This window comes from Rhinolophus sinicus, linkage group LG09 (assembly GCF_036562045.2).
Source record: "Rhinolophus sinicus isolate RSC01 linkage group LG09, ASM3656204v1, whole genome shotgun sequence".
Taxonomy (NCBI): domain Eukaryota; kingdom Metazoa; phylum Chordata; class Mammalia; order Chiroptera; family Rhinolophidae; genus Rhinolophus; species Rhinolophus sinicus.
In genome coordinates, this window is record NC_133758.1 from 32544497 (window position 1) to 32561860 (window position 17364).

General features: G+C 35.2%; 1 protein-coding gene across 1 annotated transcript in view; it reads left to right on the forward strand.

The window, feature by feature from the left end:
• Window positions 1-17364, forward strand: part of CCDC178 (coiled-coil domain containing 178) — a 327539-nt gene that overhangs the window by 197502 nt on the left and 112673 nt on the right. The window contains exon 19 of the mRNA XM_074339729.1: window positions 16466-16615. Within this exon, the coding sequence (XP_074195830.1) occupies window positions 16466-16615 (150 nt within the window). The remainder of the gene's footprint in view (window positions 1-16465; window positions 16616-17364) is intronic.

Genomic DNA, 17364 nt, shown 5'->3' on the forward strand with positions numbered 1-17364 from the left:
AAAGAAGTGACTAGGAGAGAATAGTGGCTTGAGGAAATAATGGTAAGGGAAAATGGTATCTTTAGGAGGAAAGTGTGATTAACAAGAAGACCTTAAAGGGTTGAATGAATGCATGCTTGACAAGGATAATAGGTAGAAAGCAAAAACAAGAAAAGAGGAAACGGGAAAAAAAAAGGAATAAATAAAGAAGAAAGATGTGAAGAAAAAAAGAAGGCACAGAGGGAAACACACATGAATTTGATAAATAGTTATGATGACAAATTATGCCTTCATTTGCTCCAGCCTTGACTAGTTGTATCTCCAAAGTTGTTAGATGTTTGATTTACCTTTTTTTTTTTTTTTTTTAAGGGCTTTTTATTAAACCCCTGGAGAAATCTGGAGGATCTAGGAACCTATCCACTTTTAGAGAGATAACAGTGCCATCACTGACTATATTGAACTTGCGTATCCTCAAAGTAGTAACTCTTAATTGGTTTTGTCCCCTACCCTTAATTCCTAATTCTTGTTTCTCTCCAACTTCCACTGCTACTGTCCCTCATGTTCTGAATTATGCAATACTTGCCATTCTGTTTCTGTCTTCTCAGCACTATATTTTAAAGATTACTCTGTGTTGCTGTTATGTATATCTAGTTTCTTCTAATCATTTCACAGTCTTTCATGATTGGTGACCTCTACATTTTACTTAGCCAGTCTGTATTGAATGGACACCTATGTCACCTACCAAATTAAACTTTAACTTGGCAATATAAAGTCAATTCTGGACCCCCAAAACAGAAGTTGTAAGAGTAGAAAAATGAACACATCTCTAACTTCCTATAATGCAAGACCTACGTGCACTGCATTTAATTAAAGATGTGGGTAAATAAACTTGGGTATTGCTTAAGATATTTTAACATCCTGACAACCTTCTGCAAAGTTATTGTGTCCATTTTGAAAGTACAGCACTTAAAAAGCTCTCAAGCATCTCATAATTTTTTTCAGGATTTGGAGACATTTTAAAATTATTAATTAACTATGTCTCCTTAGTTTGTGCCTCTGCTGCAAAAATAAAGAAAATGCTTTCTAGAAGTTTCTCTGTGTGTAGGCATAAGTACAACCGAAACAGATCTTGAATGGGAGGTCTAAATTGGAACTTTGTTTTGCATGATACTAATATATTAAGAATCTAAAGTAGGGTCAGCAAACATTTTGCATAAAGGGAAAGACTGTAAATATTTTAGGCTTTGCAGTTCACTTGGTCCCTATCACAATTACTTAAATCTTCCACTACAGAGCAAAAGCACCCATAGACAACCTGTAAGGAAATGGGGTGATGGTACTCCAGTACATTTGTTTATGAAAATAGGTAGTGAGCTGGATTCGGCTAGAGAGTCATGGTTTGATGATCCCTGTTCTAGAATATGTTTTATCCATATTGGGATCAAGTTATTTTGGGGAGTAGATGCATCTCAAAATGAGTATCTATAGATAATTGCCTTAGGTATTTTATTTCAAATTTATTTTAAATATAGTGGACATAAAATACTATATTAGTTTCAGGTGTACAACATCGTGATTCAACATTTGTATACCTTACAAAGTGATCACCACAATAAGCCTAGCAACCATCTGTCATCATATATAGGTATAATGTTATTGATTCTATTCCTTATACTGTATATTATATCTCTGTGACTTATAACTGGAAGTTTGTTCTCCTTTTCTACTCATCCCCCAATGTCCCTCCACCCTGGAAACCATCAGTTTGTTTTCTGTATCTATGAATTTGTTTCTATTTTTGTTTTGTTTATTTTTTAGATTTCACATATAAGTGAAGTCATACATTTGTCTTTCTCTGTCCAAGTTATTTCAATTAACATAATACTCTCTAGGACCGTCTATGTTGTACAAATGTCAAGGTTTCATGTTTTTTCTTAAAGATTTTTATTAAAATATAGCTAACATACAACATTATATTACTTACAGGTGTACACCATAGTTATTCAATATTTATATGCCTAAAGAAGTGATCACCATGATAAGTCCAGCACCTATGTGACACTATACCAAGTTATGACAATTTTATTGACTATATTCTCTATGCTGTGCATTATATCCCATGACTTACTTGTTTCATACTTGGAGATTTGGGCCTCTTATTCCCCTTCACATTTTCCCCCGGTTTTTAATTTTTCAATTACAGTTGACATTCAATACCATTTTATATTAATTTCAGGTGTATAGCATAGTGGTTAGACATTTGTCTAATTTAAGTAATGATCCACTTGACTAGTCTAGTACTCACCTTGCACTATACATAGTTATTACCATATTATTGACTATATTCCCTATGCTTTACTTTACATACTGATGATTGGTTTTTAACTATCAGTTTATGCTTCTTGCTCCCTTTACTTTTTACACCCTTCCCCAAACCCCTTCCCATCTATCACCCCAACAAATCTAGTAAGCATCTGACACCATACATAGTTATTACAATATTATCGACTATATTCCTTATGAAATACCTTGCATCCCCATGACTGCTGTGTCACAACCAAGTTGTACTTCTTAATCCCTTCCCTTTTTTTCACCCTTCCCTCCAACCCCCTCCCATCTATCACCCCAACAAATCTAGTACCAATATGATACCATACAAAGTTACTACAATATTATTGACTATATTCCTTATGCTATAGCCTACATCCCCATGATTACCGTGTAACAATCAATTTGTACTTAATTTATACCTTCCCCTTTTTCACTTATCCCCAACTCCCCTTCCATCTGGCAACCATGAACATGTTCTCTGTATCTATGAGTTTGTTTGTGTTTTGTTGCTTTATTTTGTTCTTTAGAGTCCACATATAAACAAAATCACATTGCATCTGTCTTTCTCTGTCTTACGAGTACTTTCCACTCAACACAACACCCTCCAGATCCATCCATGCGACCACAGATGGCCTTCCCTGGCCAAGAAATGTTCCATTGCATATATGTACCACTTCCTCTTTATCCATTCTTCCATCGACAGGCATCCAGGCTTCCTCCCCATCTTGGCCATTGTAAACAATGCTGCAATAACATATAGATGCACAGGTACCCTTGAAGTACTGTTTGGGTTTCTTCATATTAATACCTTGAAGAGGGATTACTGGGTGCTTTTTTGTCTCTTGTTAGAGCCTTTGTTTTAAAGTCTATTTTGTCTCGTGTAAGTATTGCTACTCCACTTTTTTTGTTTCCATTTCTATGTTCATGAAATATCTTCTTCCATCTTTTTACTTTCCATGTGTGTGTCTTTCAATCTGAAGTGAGTCTGTTGTAGGTAGCATGTGTAAGAGTCTTGTTATCTTACCCATTCAGACTTCCTATGTCTTTTGACTGGAGCATTCAAACCATTTACATTGAAAGTAATTATTGATAGATATGTGGCTGTTACCTTTTTATTCATAATTTTGATTTTTTTTTTCATCTTAAGTCTGTCTAACATTCCTTGTAATATTGGTTTGGTGATGATGAACTTTAGCTTTTCTTATCTGGGAAACTCTTTATCTGTCCTTCAATTCTAAATGATAGCTTTGTTGGGTAGACTAATCTTGGTTATAAATCCTTGCTTCTTATCACGTTAAATATTTTATGCCAATCCCCTCTTGCCTACAGATTTCTGTTGAGAAATCAGCTGACAATTTTATGGGAGCTCCCTTGTAAGTTACTAGTTGCTTTCTCTTGTTGCTTTTAGGATTCTCTCTTTGTCTTTAATCTTTGTCATTCTTTTTTTTTTTAATTTTATTTTATTAAATTTATTGGGGTGACAATTGTTAGTAAAATTACATAGATTTCAGGTGTACAATTCTGTATTACATCATCTATAAATCCCATTGTGTGTTCATCAGCCAGAGTCAGTTCTCCTTCCATCACCATATATTCGATCCCCCTTACCCTCATCTCCCACCCCCCACCCCCCAACCCCCTTTGTCATTCTAATTATAATGTGTCTTGGTGTAGACCTGCTTGGGTTTATCTTATTTGAGACGCTCTTCACTTCCTGGACTTGTATGTCTATTTCCTTTGCCAAATTAGGAAATTTTCAGTCATTATTTCTTCAAATGGGTTCTCAATCTCTTGCTTTCTCTCTTCTTCTGGTACCCCCATGATGCATGTGTTATTATACTTGATGTTGTCCCAGAGGTCTCTTAACCTATTATCATTTTTTGGGTTCTTTTTTCCTTTTTGCTGATCCAACTGGTGTTTTCTGTTTCCTTATTTTCCAATTTGATCCTCTGCTTCATCTCTTCTCATTCTTCATTTCAATTATTGTATTCTTCAGTTCTGACTGGTTCTTTTTTATGGCTTGTATGTTCTTTTTTATGCTTGCTAGCTCTCTGTTGAAGTTCTCACTAAGTTTCTTGAGCATCACTATAATCATTGTTTTGAACTCTGTATCTGGTAGGTTGCTTGCCTTCATTTTGTTAATTTTTTCTGGAGTATTCTCCTGTTCTTTCATTTGGGATGTATTTTTTTGTTTCCTCGTTTTGGCTTCCTCTCTAATTGTTTCTATGTACTAGGTAGATCTGCTACATCTCTAAGTCTTGGCCAGGTGGCCTTATGTAGATTGCGCACTTTGGGGCCCAATGGGGTCCATTGGCAAAGTCTCACTAGTTACCTGCACTGGATGCTCCAGGAGTGTCCTTGTGTGGATTGTGTGTGCCCTCCAATTATAGTTATAGTTGGTTGCTTTTGGCAGGTCAGTAGGTGGGATTGACTCTCAGGCTGATTGGCTGTGGGGTTTTGCCATATCCACAGCTTACAGGCTACTGTGCGAGGGGCTTACCCCATTCAGTGGGATTTGTCCCAGTGGGCTCTGGTGCCTGTTGAGACTGCCCATTGGATGTGACATTGGTGGGGCTAAGTGGCAGTGCTCTGCTGAGATCTGAAGTGAACCTCCAGGTGTGTTGGTCCTATAGCCTCTTGCAAAGGGCTTCTGTGCAGGCCCAGGTCACCCACTGCCTCTGACTGTCCGGGACTACCTGATAAGAGCTACAAAGTGATACATGGTTGTTTGCTGCCAGTGCTAACCCAGAGGCATGTGGGAGAGGCCACATTACAAACCAAGGATGTTTGCCACCAGTCCTGGGCCAGCTCCATAAAATGCCAGGACATCCTGAGGCCTGCTGCCACCTGCCAGCTCCCTTAAGGTTCAGCCACTGATAAAGTCTCATGCAGTATGCAAGTTGGGTGGGGCAGCATCTTCAGGAATCACTAAAGTGGGAAGAGTTGTGTTCACCAGGTTCATGTTGACTCTGGTTTGGTGCCAGTGCTTAGCCTGATGCTACTCAGCAAAAGTCTCAGAGCACAATGAGGCCAGTCGTCATCTACTTGGGATCTGTTGGACTCTGGTAGTTTTCCAAGAAAGAGTGCATTGTGGCCGGGACTGGCTGCTCTTGGAGAAAGTACCTCCAGTGTTGGGGGAGTTGGGTGGGGTGGGGTCCTAGTGAGTCAGCAGGGTGGAGCTGTGGAGCTCACCAGACCAATCAGATTCAGATTTGGCCATAAGCGTAGGGGGAAGGCTCAACACAGGAAAGATGGAGCCAGCCTGCCAGCCACTTGGGAGAAGTATCCCTCACAAGGAAAATGTTGAGCATCCTCTAGCCCTCCTGCAAAGCCAGTCTGCCCCTTGCATGTCTCTGAGACTCCTCCTGGACACTGACCCTTTGCTGAAACCCAAGGTGAGTGCCTGGGAGTGAGAGATTATGTGCATGGGCCCTTTTCAGAGGACACCTGGGTTTCCCACTGACTTCCATCCCACACAGGTGGTTGGAATTCCCATTGTTTTTCACAGCCAGATGTTGTGGGGGCTTCTCTTCCAGATACCAGTATTCTGGGTTGGAGAGGTCAGTATGGGGCTGGGTCCCTCACTCCTGTTTACGTTGGGGGAACCTCCGTGGCCAAGATATCCTTCCCAGGTCTCAACTGCCACATGTTTGGGGTTAGCCAGTTCCACGTCTCTGCTCCTCTTATCAGTCTTGACGTAGTTTCTTCTTTATATCTTTAGTTATAAAACTTCTGTTCAGCCAGACTTCAGAAGATTCTCCAGATTGATGTTCTATAATTTAGGTGTAATTTTAATATGTTCACAGAAGGAAGCAGGCACAGTGTTATCTATTCTGCTGTCTTGGATCTCTAGCTCATTCTTTTTTATGACTGAGTAATATTCCTTTTTATATGTACCATTCTTTTTTATCCATTCATTTGTTGATGGCTATATAGATTGCTTTCATGTCTTAGCTATTGTAAATAATGCTGCAATGAGCGTAGGGTTGCATATACCTTTATAAATTATTGTTTTCCTTTTCTTCAGATAAATACCCAGCAGTGAGATTGCTGTGGCTTGAGGTAGTTCTACTTTTAATTTTTTGAGGCATCCCCATACTATTTTCCCTAGTGGTTTCACTAGTTACAATCGTACCAACAGTGCAAGAGGGTTTCCTTTTCTCCACATCCTCGCCAACACTTGTTGTTTGTTAATTAATTGATGATAGCCATTCTTAAACGTTTGAGGTGATATCTCATTATAGTTTTGATTTGCGTTTCCCTGAGGATTAGTGATGTTGAGCATCATTTCACATGTCTGTTGGCCATCTGTATGTCTTCTGCCTTAGCTATTTTAAATCCTACTTCTGCTTGAGATGCATTGCAAAGTTTGGGCCGTGCTCTAATTTGAAAAACATCAGGTGATTAGAGGTACTCATGATCTTTGTCTGACTGAATATCTAAGAGGAACAAAAGAGGGAAAGCATTAATACTAATTCTATCCACAGGATATTATACTATTATTATTTTAATTTTTCAATGAGTTTACTTAATTTATGCCATAATATATGTCCTAGAACCATTTAGGCCAATCTTTCTCTCACTTGTAATAAAGTTTTTAGGTACTGTCCTTAACAGTTTCTGCATTTATATAGTACATTTTTACTTTATGATAAAGTTAGTTGATAATTCCTTAACACTTTTTGCTGATGACCTTTTAAAGCTGCATAATTAGAATAAGTTGTGGTTATTGTATTGGAATCTCTATCCCATGGGCCGACAAGGCAGCGCATTAATTCTCTGCATCACCCACTCCATGTGCAGTGCCATCAGCACAAAGATATTATTCTTTGTAATTACATAAAGAAAGGGTCTATTTAGTGTTAACTGACCTTTCTGTGACTGATCAGCCTTTTCCACCAGTGAAGTAGAAATGTATATCATTAAAATGTGAGTAAATAGGAAACCTTCTAAATCTTAAACTATTCAAATCAGGAGGTGCACATGAAGAGGAAATTGTTCAGTCTCACATGAAATGGTAAAAAGAGTAGCAGACTTTAAAACTATATTTTAAAATATTGAAAAGTTGAAATATAATTAAATTGTGATAATGCATAGGACTATCAATAACAACGAAACAATATGCAAATATGCTTCTGCTTAACAATCTTAAGCAATATTAGAGGATACATTAAACTCAAATATCTACTCAGGATTCAAATTTAAAGTTTATTTTATAACTAATAAATACATTTATGGGAATTATTACTGTGACTATCACTTAGAATGTACAAATAATTTAACCATTTAAATAATATATTTTAACTTGTATTTTAACTGGAAAATTTATTGGAGATATAGATTACGTGACACTGATTTTTACTTTTTTATAGCATAATTTGTTTTTCTAATCAGTTATACTGGATACTTTGAGGGAACATACAATTATATTGAAGGGAACTGGATCAACTAGAAATATAATAGCTAATATAAGTGGCATTTGTATAGCATTTCCTAAAGCCACTGAGTAGTTATAGAATAAGTGGTACAGTCAGCATGGAGGTAATTGTTCCTTTTTTGACCACACATCCACATTAATCAGGCGCTTTTTAATATTTAACCATCTGTGTTTCTAGGCCAGATTTTCCTTTCCTAAAAGACATATAGGGCCCTATATATGAAATATCCTCAGAATCTGTTCAAAAATGGACTCTTCCTTGAAACTTTGCTCATCACTTGCACTGTAAGTGATCTCTTATGGAACTATTATACTATTATTAGTTGGATATGTCTTTTATCCTTTTTCACATATAATGTATTCTGATGTAGTTATCTTTGTGAATGCCTCAATTCCCTTATCTGATAGCAAGCTCCTTTGGCCCTGAAATTGTGTATTTTTTCATAATGTTATCAAAAATTCTTGGTCAAATATATACACTGAACTGAGTCAAAAAATAATAAGGAACAAGCAGGGTTAATAAAAGTATTCATAAATTGCCAATAAATCTTTTCTGAGTTTTGAGAAACAATATCATACTGTCCATTAGTAAATTTTTGAGTAAATAGATAGTAGCTAAATTTGTAACCTGTCCAGGATCTAAGATAAGGAGTCCTGTATTTAATCACACATGTGCGTGCTGGCATGTGGGAGCTAAAGAAAGTATTCCCCTGGACTCTGGCAGGGATAGGTTTAACTAGTCAGCTGGCATGTGGCAGGCTTTCATCAAACAGTGTCATAAAGGTACTATTTCATTACGTACTGTGTCCCCTATAGTGCTTTGTGTATACAAGTTGCTTAATAAGTATTTTTTTTAAGTAAATTGGTGAATAGAGAGCATTTTGTTAAATATGATATTATGTAGAGTTTGAGGCATGTAACAATGTTAATACAGAGGACTGATTTGTTCATTTAAAAATCAAGAATGTTCAAGACTAATTATTGGAGAACTCATGTTGGACAAGAGACTGGTTTCCATGGCAGCACAGACAAGGAAGTGGGTCCTGGGAGAGTTAAAACAGTTATTTGCTCCTTTGAGGCTTCAGGGTATCGACACATATCATTCTTACAGACTTGTTCCTTGGAAACTCTGGGGAGCACCCTCGTTTTCTGTAGTAATTGGCATATAGATTTTAAGGGAGCAGCAATACAATAACGCTGCTATGCACACAGTAGGTGACATACTTAGTAAAGTATATGTTTTCTCCATCTGTTATATTGTTAGAGAATTGACATGTATTTTAAGCATTTGTGTTCACTACACTAATTCCTATGAATCAAAGGGGATGCTTTTGAAGCGGCAGTGTTCACAAAGAGACCTGAGGCTTCCATGTCTCGTTTATTCTGGTCTATCCACTGCATTAGTTTTAGTACTGATGGCTGCTTTAATAACATCAAAGCATCACTGAGTACAAAACTACCAATATAGTGCCCTGAACTTGCAGAAATGTGTCAAAGGCACATGTGGGGACTGGGGGAATTTCATGGTAGATATCAGTGGTGTAATGGGTAAGCATAGTATGTACAGGATCACATACTACTGAAACATTGGTGCTTGGAATGGAGCATTATTATCACGCTATGCATCAATGGTATACTAAATATGTGGGTACATTTCACTGTTTACACTCCCTTAGTAATATTATAAAGTCAAGAGACAGCAGAATGTAACATGATCTATAAAAATCGAATTCACAAGTCATAAGTAATAGTAATTTAACAGTCCTAAAGGAGACCCAAAAAACATTCCTCTTGACTAATTTACCCAACGTTACTCATATATATACTGACTCGTGTGGCAGGACAACTTTTATTCCTGACAAATAAAATGGCTCTTCTAAGATTCAGGTCACTGATTGTTTCTTCGGTGAAGACTTTTATGACCCTGTTCCCTGACCTGGTAGAATCAATTCTACCTGGTAGAATCAATTTGAGATACTTCAAAAAAATACTTCGAATACACTTATTTACTCTTCGACCTCCTCCTACCCTAGCCTGTAATCCCTGGTGAACAGGGGTCCCATCTTATCCTTCTTTTTAGTCTCTGAGGTAGCCATAGAGCTGGCCCCATAAAGTAAACTTGCTAAGGGTTTGCTAAACAAATGATTAAATGAGCAAATTAGTAAATGAATTAAAAGCTAGATGTTAGCATGTTCTGAAGTAAAATAGGTCAATAAATATCAGCAATGCAACTTTTGTTTTTTGGTGGTTCTGGTAGGAAATCAATTCCTTCCAACCAGGGGACTATAAAGTGAGTGTGGTGCAGTCTGTGTAAGAACAGAGACATGGTAGCAGAGCCCTGGTGAGATGCAAGACAGCAAGGGACCATCTATAGTAAACTATTAATAACCAAGAATCAGGAGATGACAGACAGGTCATCAGAAAAAAAAATCATCTGAAACAGCCATACACAAAATCATATCAGGATAAGACAGAATTAAAACTGAGTCGAAAAAATGACAACTCTCATACAATACATAATTGAAAGAAACTGTATTCGAAGATGTGGTGAAAATACACAATGGAATGTTACTCAGACATAAGAAAAGATGAAATACTGCCATTTGTGACAAGATGGATGGATCTTGAGAATATCATGCTAAGTGAAATAAGTCAGACAGAAAAAGTCGAGAGCCATACGATTTTACACATATGTGGGATATAAAACTGAAAGCAACAAAAAGCTTAAAAACAGAAAAACTGAAAGAAACAAACAAACCAAAAACTTATAGATACAGCCAGTTTAGTGGTTACCAGAGTGCAAAGGGGGGTGGGGGGGACTTGGTGATAAGAGGGTAAAGGAGGTCAAATACATGGTGATGGAAGGAGATTTGATTTTGAGTGGTGAGCACACAATGCAATATGCAGGTGATGTATTATAGAAGTGTACACTTGAAACCCATATAATTTTATTAACTAATGTCACCTCAATAGATTTAATTAAAAGATTTTGGGGAAAAAATCTAGTGCACTTTTAGGTAGCCATTTTATTTAATAAAATGGCACACCATAAAAAAAAAAGAATGAATTTCTTTTCCATCCATTTTCAAATGACTTTTCTGATATGGACATTGTTGAATATGCAGAAGGTAGAGGCAGAATTATGTGTCTGGATAGATTTGCATAAGTATAAATATTGTATATGTACTCATATTTAAGTGATATAATGATAATACTGTGTTGCTACCTCAGTGTGAAAGCTGATTAACTCAGCTATTGAGACGATAATGATTTCTTTCTCAGTTAATCCCAGAGTAAAAAACAAAAACAAAAACAAAAAACATATAATTTTCCTTAAAAAAAAAAGAAAAAAAAAAGAGTAACTGAGGGGAGGGCAGATGACACATTACTATAAATTTAGTCATAAACACTAGGACTATTTTAATGTTAAAGTATTTGTAAATAGACTAGCTATGTAGGTTTTCTATATATACATGTATAGTGCAAATATTTTCCTTATAACCTTCTGTCTAGAATGTTTAAATCCAGTTTTTTTCTTGTAATCTTTGGCATTAGTGCATCTTAAATTGAAAAAAAACAACAAAAAAAGTTCCAAAACAACTTTGGCATTAGTGCATTTTAAATTGAAGTAAACAACAAAAAAAGTTCTCCAGGATAAGTGTATCTGGCTGGACCTCCACAGATCTCAACAGAATTACTCTGCTGCATTCAACCATACTCCAGAATTTGTGTAGGTCTCAGCTATAAAGGTCTATGCACTTCACTTGGGTACTTGGTCTTGCCAGCGAATGCATCAGGCCTAATCAAATCATGAAATGGAATCCTGTAGATCCAAAAACACAAGAGACTGGGTGTATGTAACTAGCATGCCGTATTGACTTAACAGTGAAAAGTGGCTTCCAAGAGGACCAAGTTCTAATTTCCTTCAGCAGTCCTTTTTATGTCAATAAGCTATGTGTTAGCCAGATTATAAAAATAGTTGATGTTGTTTTTTTGAGGAAAAGGCTTAGAGCAAACTAATTCTTTTATTTAATTTGATTTTTTAATGTCATTAGGATTTATAAAGACACTCTTGCACAGTGTTGAAGAGTGTGACTCACATTCGTGAAGGAAGTATATCAGATGAAGAGCAAGAGATCTGAAGCCAATCTGCCTAGGTGTAAAGCCCAGGTTCTCCATTTACTATGCATGTAATGTTGCACAATATACCTGGTGTTTCAGTTATGGTCGCATAACAAATATCCCAAAACTTCTTGACTCATGATTCTATGTGTCAGAAATTTGGACAGGGCACTCCAGGGCCAGCGAGTCTCCTATCTCACACTTTCTGAACTATCTACTGGACAATTCAGAGACTAGGGATTGGAATCATCTTCAGATGACTCACACACTCACAGTTGATGCTGATTGTTATCTGAGACCCGAGCTAGGGTTGTTTGCTGGAACACCTACCTATGTAGCCTGGAGTCCTCACAACATGGTGACTGGTTCTAAGGACAAATGTCCACAAATAGAGGGCCAGGCAGAAGCTATATGCTTTTTCAATCAGTTGCTTTTTTTTTTTTTTTTTTTTAATAAACTTGCTTTTTAAAATAAACTAGCCTGGGAAGTCACACAGCATTATTTCTGCCATATTATATTGGCTGAAGAAGTCTGCTGAGTCTCAAGGAAAGGAGAAATAGACTATGCTTGATATGCAGTGATAAGATTCTAGAAGAACATGTAGGAATGAAAATATTTCTGCAGCCATTTTTGGAAAATATAGTTTGCCTCACCTGACTTCTCTTTGCCATATTTTCTCTTTTCTGTAAAATAACGTTTTAACAATGGAAACAATTACTATTATCCCAATTCTTTCCATTAAGTGTGGAATCCATAAGTTAACATTCAAGTTGAGTCATATTTCTAAGTTCTTGTAGATAGATGTAGAAGATACATAAATATAGATATAGATATAGAGATACATATATATTGACATATACATAGATATCTAGATATGTACAAGATGAAATATAAATAGATAATATACACATATGCTCTATATTTTTGTCCCAAAATAATCCAATTCTCTGATTGTAATTCTCTACACCACACTTACCCAGTGGGAGAAGAAAAGCAGAAAGGAAAGATGAGAAAAATAAACTGAAAAAGGAGAGAATGGAAGATAACTCCAAGATGAAATTCAAGCTTAAAGATTAAGAAAGGCCAAGTAAAAGTAAAAATGGAGAAGTAGCATTTGGGTATCTTAGGGTCTCAGCCTGCCTTCCTTTTTCAGCAATTTCGGTGACAAAGGAGGAAGCCAGGTCTTTCTTTAGCAATGTTATCTCAATACTGTCAGGATCATGGGCTAGCTAATTAGGTGACCCAAGAAAAATGCTGTGTATTTTCAAGGGGTTCACATACCTGGTGAAAGTCAATGATGCACGCAGAGAAAGAACTCGTGCTAAGAGTCTAGACAATGTGGTGTATCCTTGGAATAACGTTCAGTTCAAAAACATTGAGTGAATCCTCTCTATATACTTCCTTAAGATCTTCACCTCTCTAGTATAGTAACTAATAATATAAATGTGCTTTGTTATATTGTCAATAGGTTATTTCATAGAAGTGGACAAATAAACCGTGTGGTTCTAAAGTGCTAAATATGTGCATTTCCTAAGTGGTATTCTGTGTATTCATTCACTTACTGAAAACCTGTGCACCCACTATGTCAGCTCTGCTTTCTCCAGTATATGTTAGGGGTGAATAAAATGACAGTCTCAGCCCTCATGGAACTTACAATCTAACTTTTGTTTAGCCCTTTATAAACACAATCTTTATTTCCTAATAAAATATTAGGATAAGAAGCTGTAATATCCCCCAAACATGAAAGCTTAACAAATAATTTAGGCTATTAGAGAATAAACCATCATCAAGCTAAGTATTTTTTTTACTAACTTCTAGATAACATGGAAACTATTAACAGATACTGACCACATCTCTTTATCAAGTCTAATTTCCAATGTTTCATCATCTTGATAGTCATTAATAATGGCAATTGAATAAATACCAATAAATCTGGCTTTGAGAAAGTATTATATTTATATAGACCTTTGAGTGAATTTAATACATATGGAAAACAAACAATTGCAAAATATTCAGAATTCTACTTTCTAATTATATATTTGTGGGATTTTTTAAAACATGTTTCCCAGAAGACCACAAATTCTTAAGGTTCACCATTATCTCTCAGAGCTTGTCACTCAATAAAAAGTTCTGAATAACGGAATGAAAATGAATAAATAAGTGAAGGAATTAAATAATATTGCAAACACTGAGAGTGCAGTTATTTTAACTTATAGAGATTACAATAAACTTTTCCTTAATGGTTTTAGAAACAACTTTTTTTCAAGTTCACATTTAGCCAAGACTTAAGTAGAAAGATTCTACTGATAAGACAGCTAGATTTGAATTTAAAAGTACATGAAAGTCATCATCTTCTCTTACTAGTTTCTTCTTATCCTTTTGTTATATTGCCAACCCCAATTTTTGTGCCTTTATTAAATATCTTCTGCTGTTGATCTTTTATAAGATATTCAACTCTAGTACTGGTAGCATTACTTCTGGAAATATTTTCACCAATAATTATCATTCCCTCTTGTTTCATTTGCGTGCTATAACACTATTGGTTAAAATTAAAGCAGTCAGAGTCATGAGGTGGAACCACAGTTAAACATAAAAAAAAAAAAAATTCAGTATCAGCAGAATACCATTATTTAAAACTTAAAAAACTTAAACTTCATTGCACATCTGAAGGTCACTGACTTTCAAGAATAAGTAGTGAATTGGCGAATCCTTCTATATTTTCATTATTAGGAAATGATAATGTAAAATATCATGACTGATATAAATGTTTTGAAGATTCATTCATATAACTACACAATTTAATTTCTTGGTATTTACGCCAATTGTGGTATATAAAACAGTAAGGACTGGTATAATACAGAAATTAAAAGTATATTTATTTTGAAATAAAACTGCATATTACATAGTGAACAAAGCATAAAGTACCAAATATATCCCCCATTAAGTTCCATGAAAGAGATTTAATGCAAATCCCCACCACTTTTGTAGCACTCCTCTCAAATTCAGCATTTATAGTAGCCATTTAGGGCTTGAAAGAAATATAATTGAGATATGTAATATTGCAGGGATCAGAGTTATGCTTACATGAAATCAAACAAACAAAACTCAGAATTATTCTTCCTTCTGCCTCCAAAACATTTACCAGAGAATCACTTGAGGATTTGATTTTAATATTAGTGTTAAGAGAGCAAAGAGAATTATAACCAGGTTTTCAAAAGTATTTCCACCAAATAAAATTTCCATAGATACTTTGTCCTCCTATGGGAAGATAATTCTATGTGATTTTAGGCAAGTTTACTAGATAGAAGTTTCTAAAGTTTTAAATTATTGTGCCAGAATTAGGGCAAGGACATTTAAAACAGTTCTCAGTTCATCATTTTGGCTTTTTGAAGAACAGCGATGACATAGTATTAATCATTAGGGATCAATATGGATACAAGGCATTCATGAGAAATATGTTTGTTGACCTTCATAAATCTTCAAATGTGTAAATACATAAATATTTGTACAGGAAATTTTCTGCTGTATTACATTTCCTCTATGCACATTCTCATACGACACTATACATATTTTAACAACTTATACTGAAGGTTTGATGTAATGGCAATCATGTTTTTAATTGCTTCACAGTGGTTATTTTTACGTCTAGTTATTTAATCATCATTTTCATCATCATAATTAATCTGCATTTAAATGTTTTGAAACGTATTCCCTACGATAAATAATGTCATAATGAATAAAGCTTTTTGCTTAGAATAAATTCCCATAAGAGGAATTACTAGAGTAACAGGTTTGACAGTGTTTAAGGCTGTTGATAAATTCCATATTTTTGAAGAAGCCAGAAAATATCTGTACTAGAAACATAAAAAGAATCAGCAATTAAACTGAATTCATACATCTAATTGAAAATGACAGGTACCCCCCAATTTGCCAATGGGTAATGTTGCAAAAGTTATATATTCTCAGTGGTTTGTACTGAACTAGACATATATTTATTTAGTCATGGAAAGGTGTTACAAAGTTCTCAACTGTTCATAGAAGCAGATTTAACCTTTAATATAACTAAAGTATACTAATAACAGATAATTACTCTCTCTGGATGCTTCTAAATGTTGAGTTTCTTGCTCCATGTCTTTTACTCTTTCCTTCTCTCAGTTTTGAGTGTCTTCTGTGAGTGCCACCACTCTGAACCTTTTGGAAATAGGATTCTAAGGTCCTAAATGTCTTCTATTTATTTGAACATTGGGGCTTGAAGAAAGGAAAAAGGGTGGGGAAACTGGAAGAAGGCCACTGGAATACTGAGTGGAACCTTCCAGGACTGGGTAATTCCTAAGATATTATAGAAGAAATCCGCAAAAGAGGGGGAACAAAAGTTAGACAGACTCTGATGAATCAATGTTAGGGGGGAAAAAAACAACCTGCATTAAGAAAGAAAATTATTAAATCCAAGGAGCGTATTGTCAGGGGAAGCATCTTTTTAGTTTCATTATTTTTCTACAGTATATAATATAATACTTTTAGGTAATTCAAACAATGTAAAAATTCAAACCAATTAAAATGATTTTAATTAAATATATGTATGCATTTATCTTCCAGAAAATACAAGACGATTCACTAGAAGAAAATCTACGTTTAGCTCAAGAGTATCAGAAATTACAGATGACTTTCTTAACAGAAAAGGACAATTATTTCAACCTGTTTGATAGACAGTTATCACTTGATGCTTCAGTTAGAGATAAGAAACAGGTAAGTATTTCTTATTTTTCAAAAAATACTGATTTACTTGAAATACATATTATAAAAATAAAAAGTAGTCAGTCATGGAGTCTTCAATTTGATGGTCATCTTTTATGGCATGTTTTTGTAAAGTTTTGTATATTTTATCAAACTTTTGAAATTTAATTTTGAAAGGATATTTGCAAAATGAAAAAAACTTAGTTTCCAATCCACCATTTTATACTAATTTGCTTTTAACTATCATGACCTGCAATACCAAATTTTTGTAGTTCATAGATTCACATATTTTATCATAGACTTCAATTCCAATTGTATCTATAGGTAACTTCCCATGAGATACCTCTAAATCTTCCTCATGATATATGGGCTTCAAATTTTGGGTTCTAGTTTCTTTTTAAATATGGGTCTTAATTACAAACTTGGAGAAATAGTTAACCTCTGGTTGCTGGGAATCACTGGGAATTCTAATATATTTTGTAAAATCTTCTGCAATAATGAAAGTGGAAAAGTAAAACACACAATATGCTAGAATGAAAAAAGGGAAGAGAAAGCTTCATTACTAGAATGTTAAGATGTACCTACTTCCTCTATATTCTTCTCCAGACACTCATAGAAAAGAGAATTATTTTCCTTTGAATTTTTATTTCTTCTAGAATTTAAATTTCAAAAAACAGAGGCATGGTTAGTTTTTAACAATTTATCTAAACATAAGAACCAGTAGACGGCTTTGTCACCTGTAAAATAAGGTCTACCTCAGA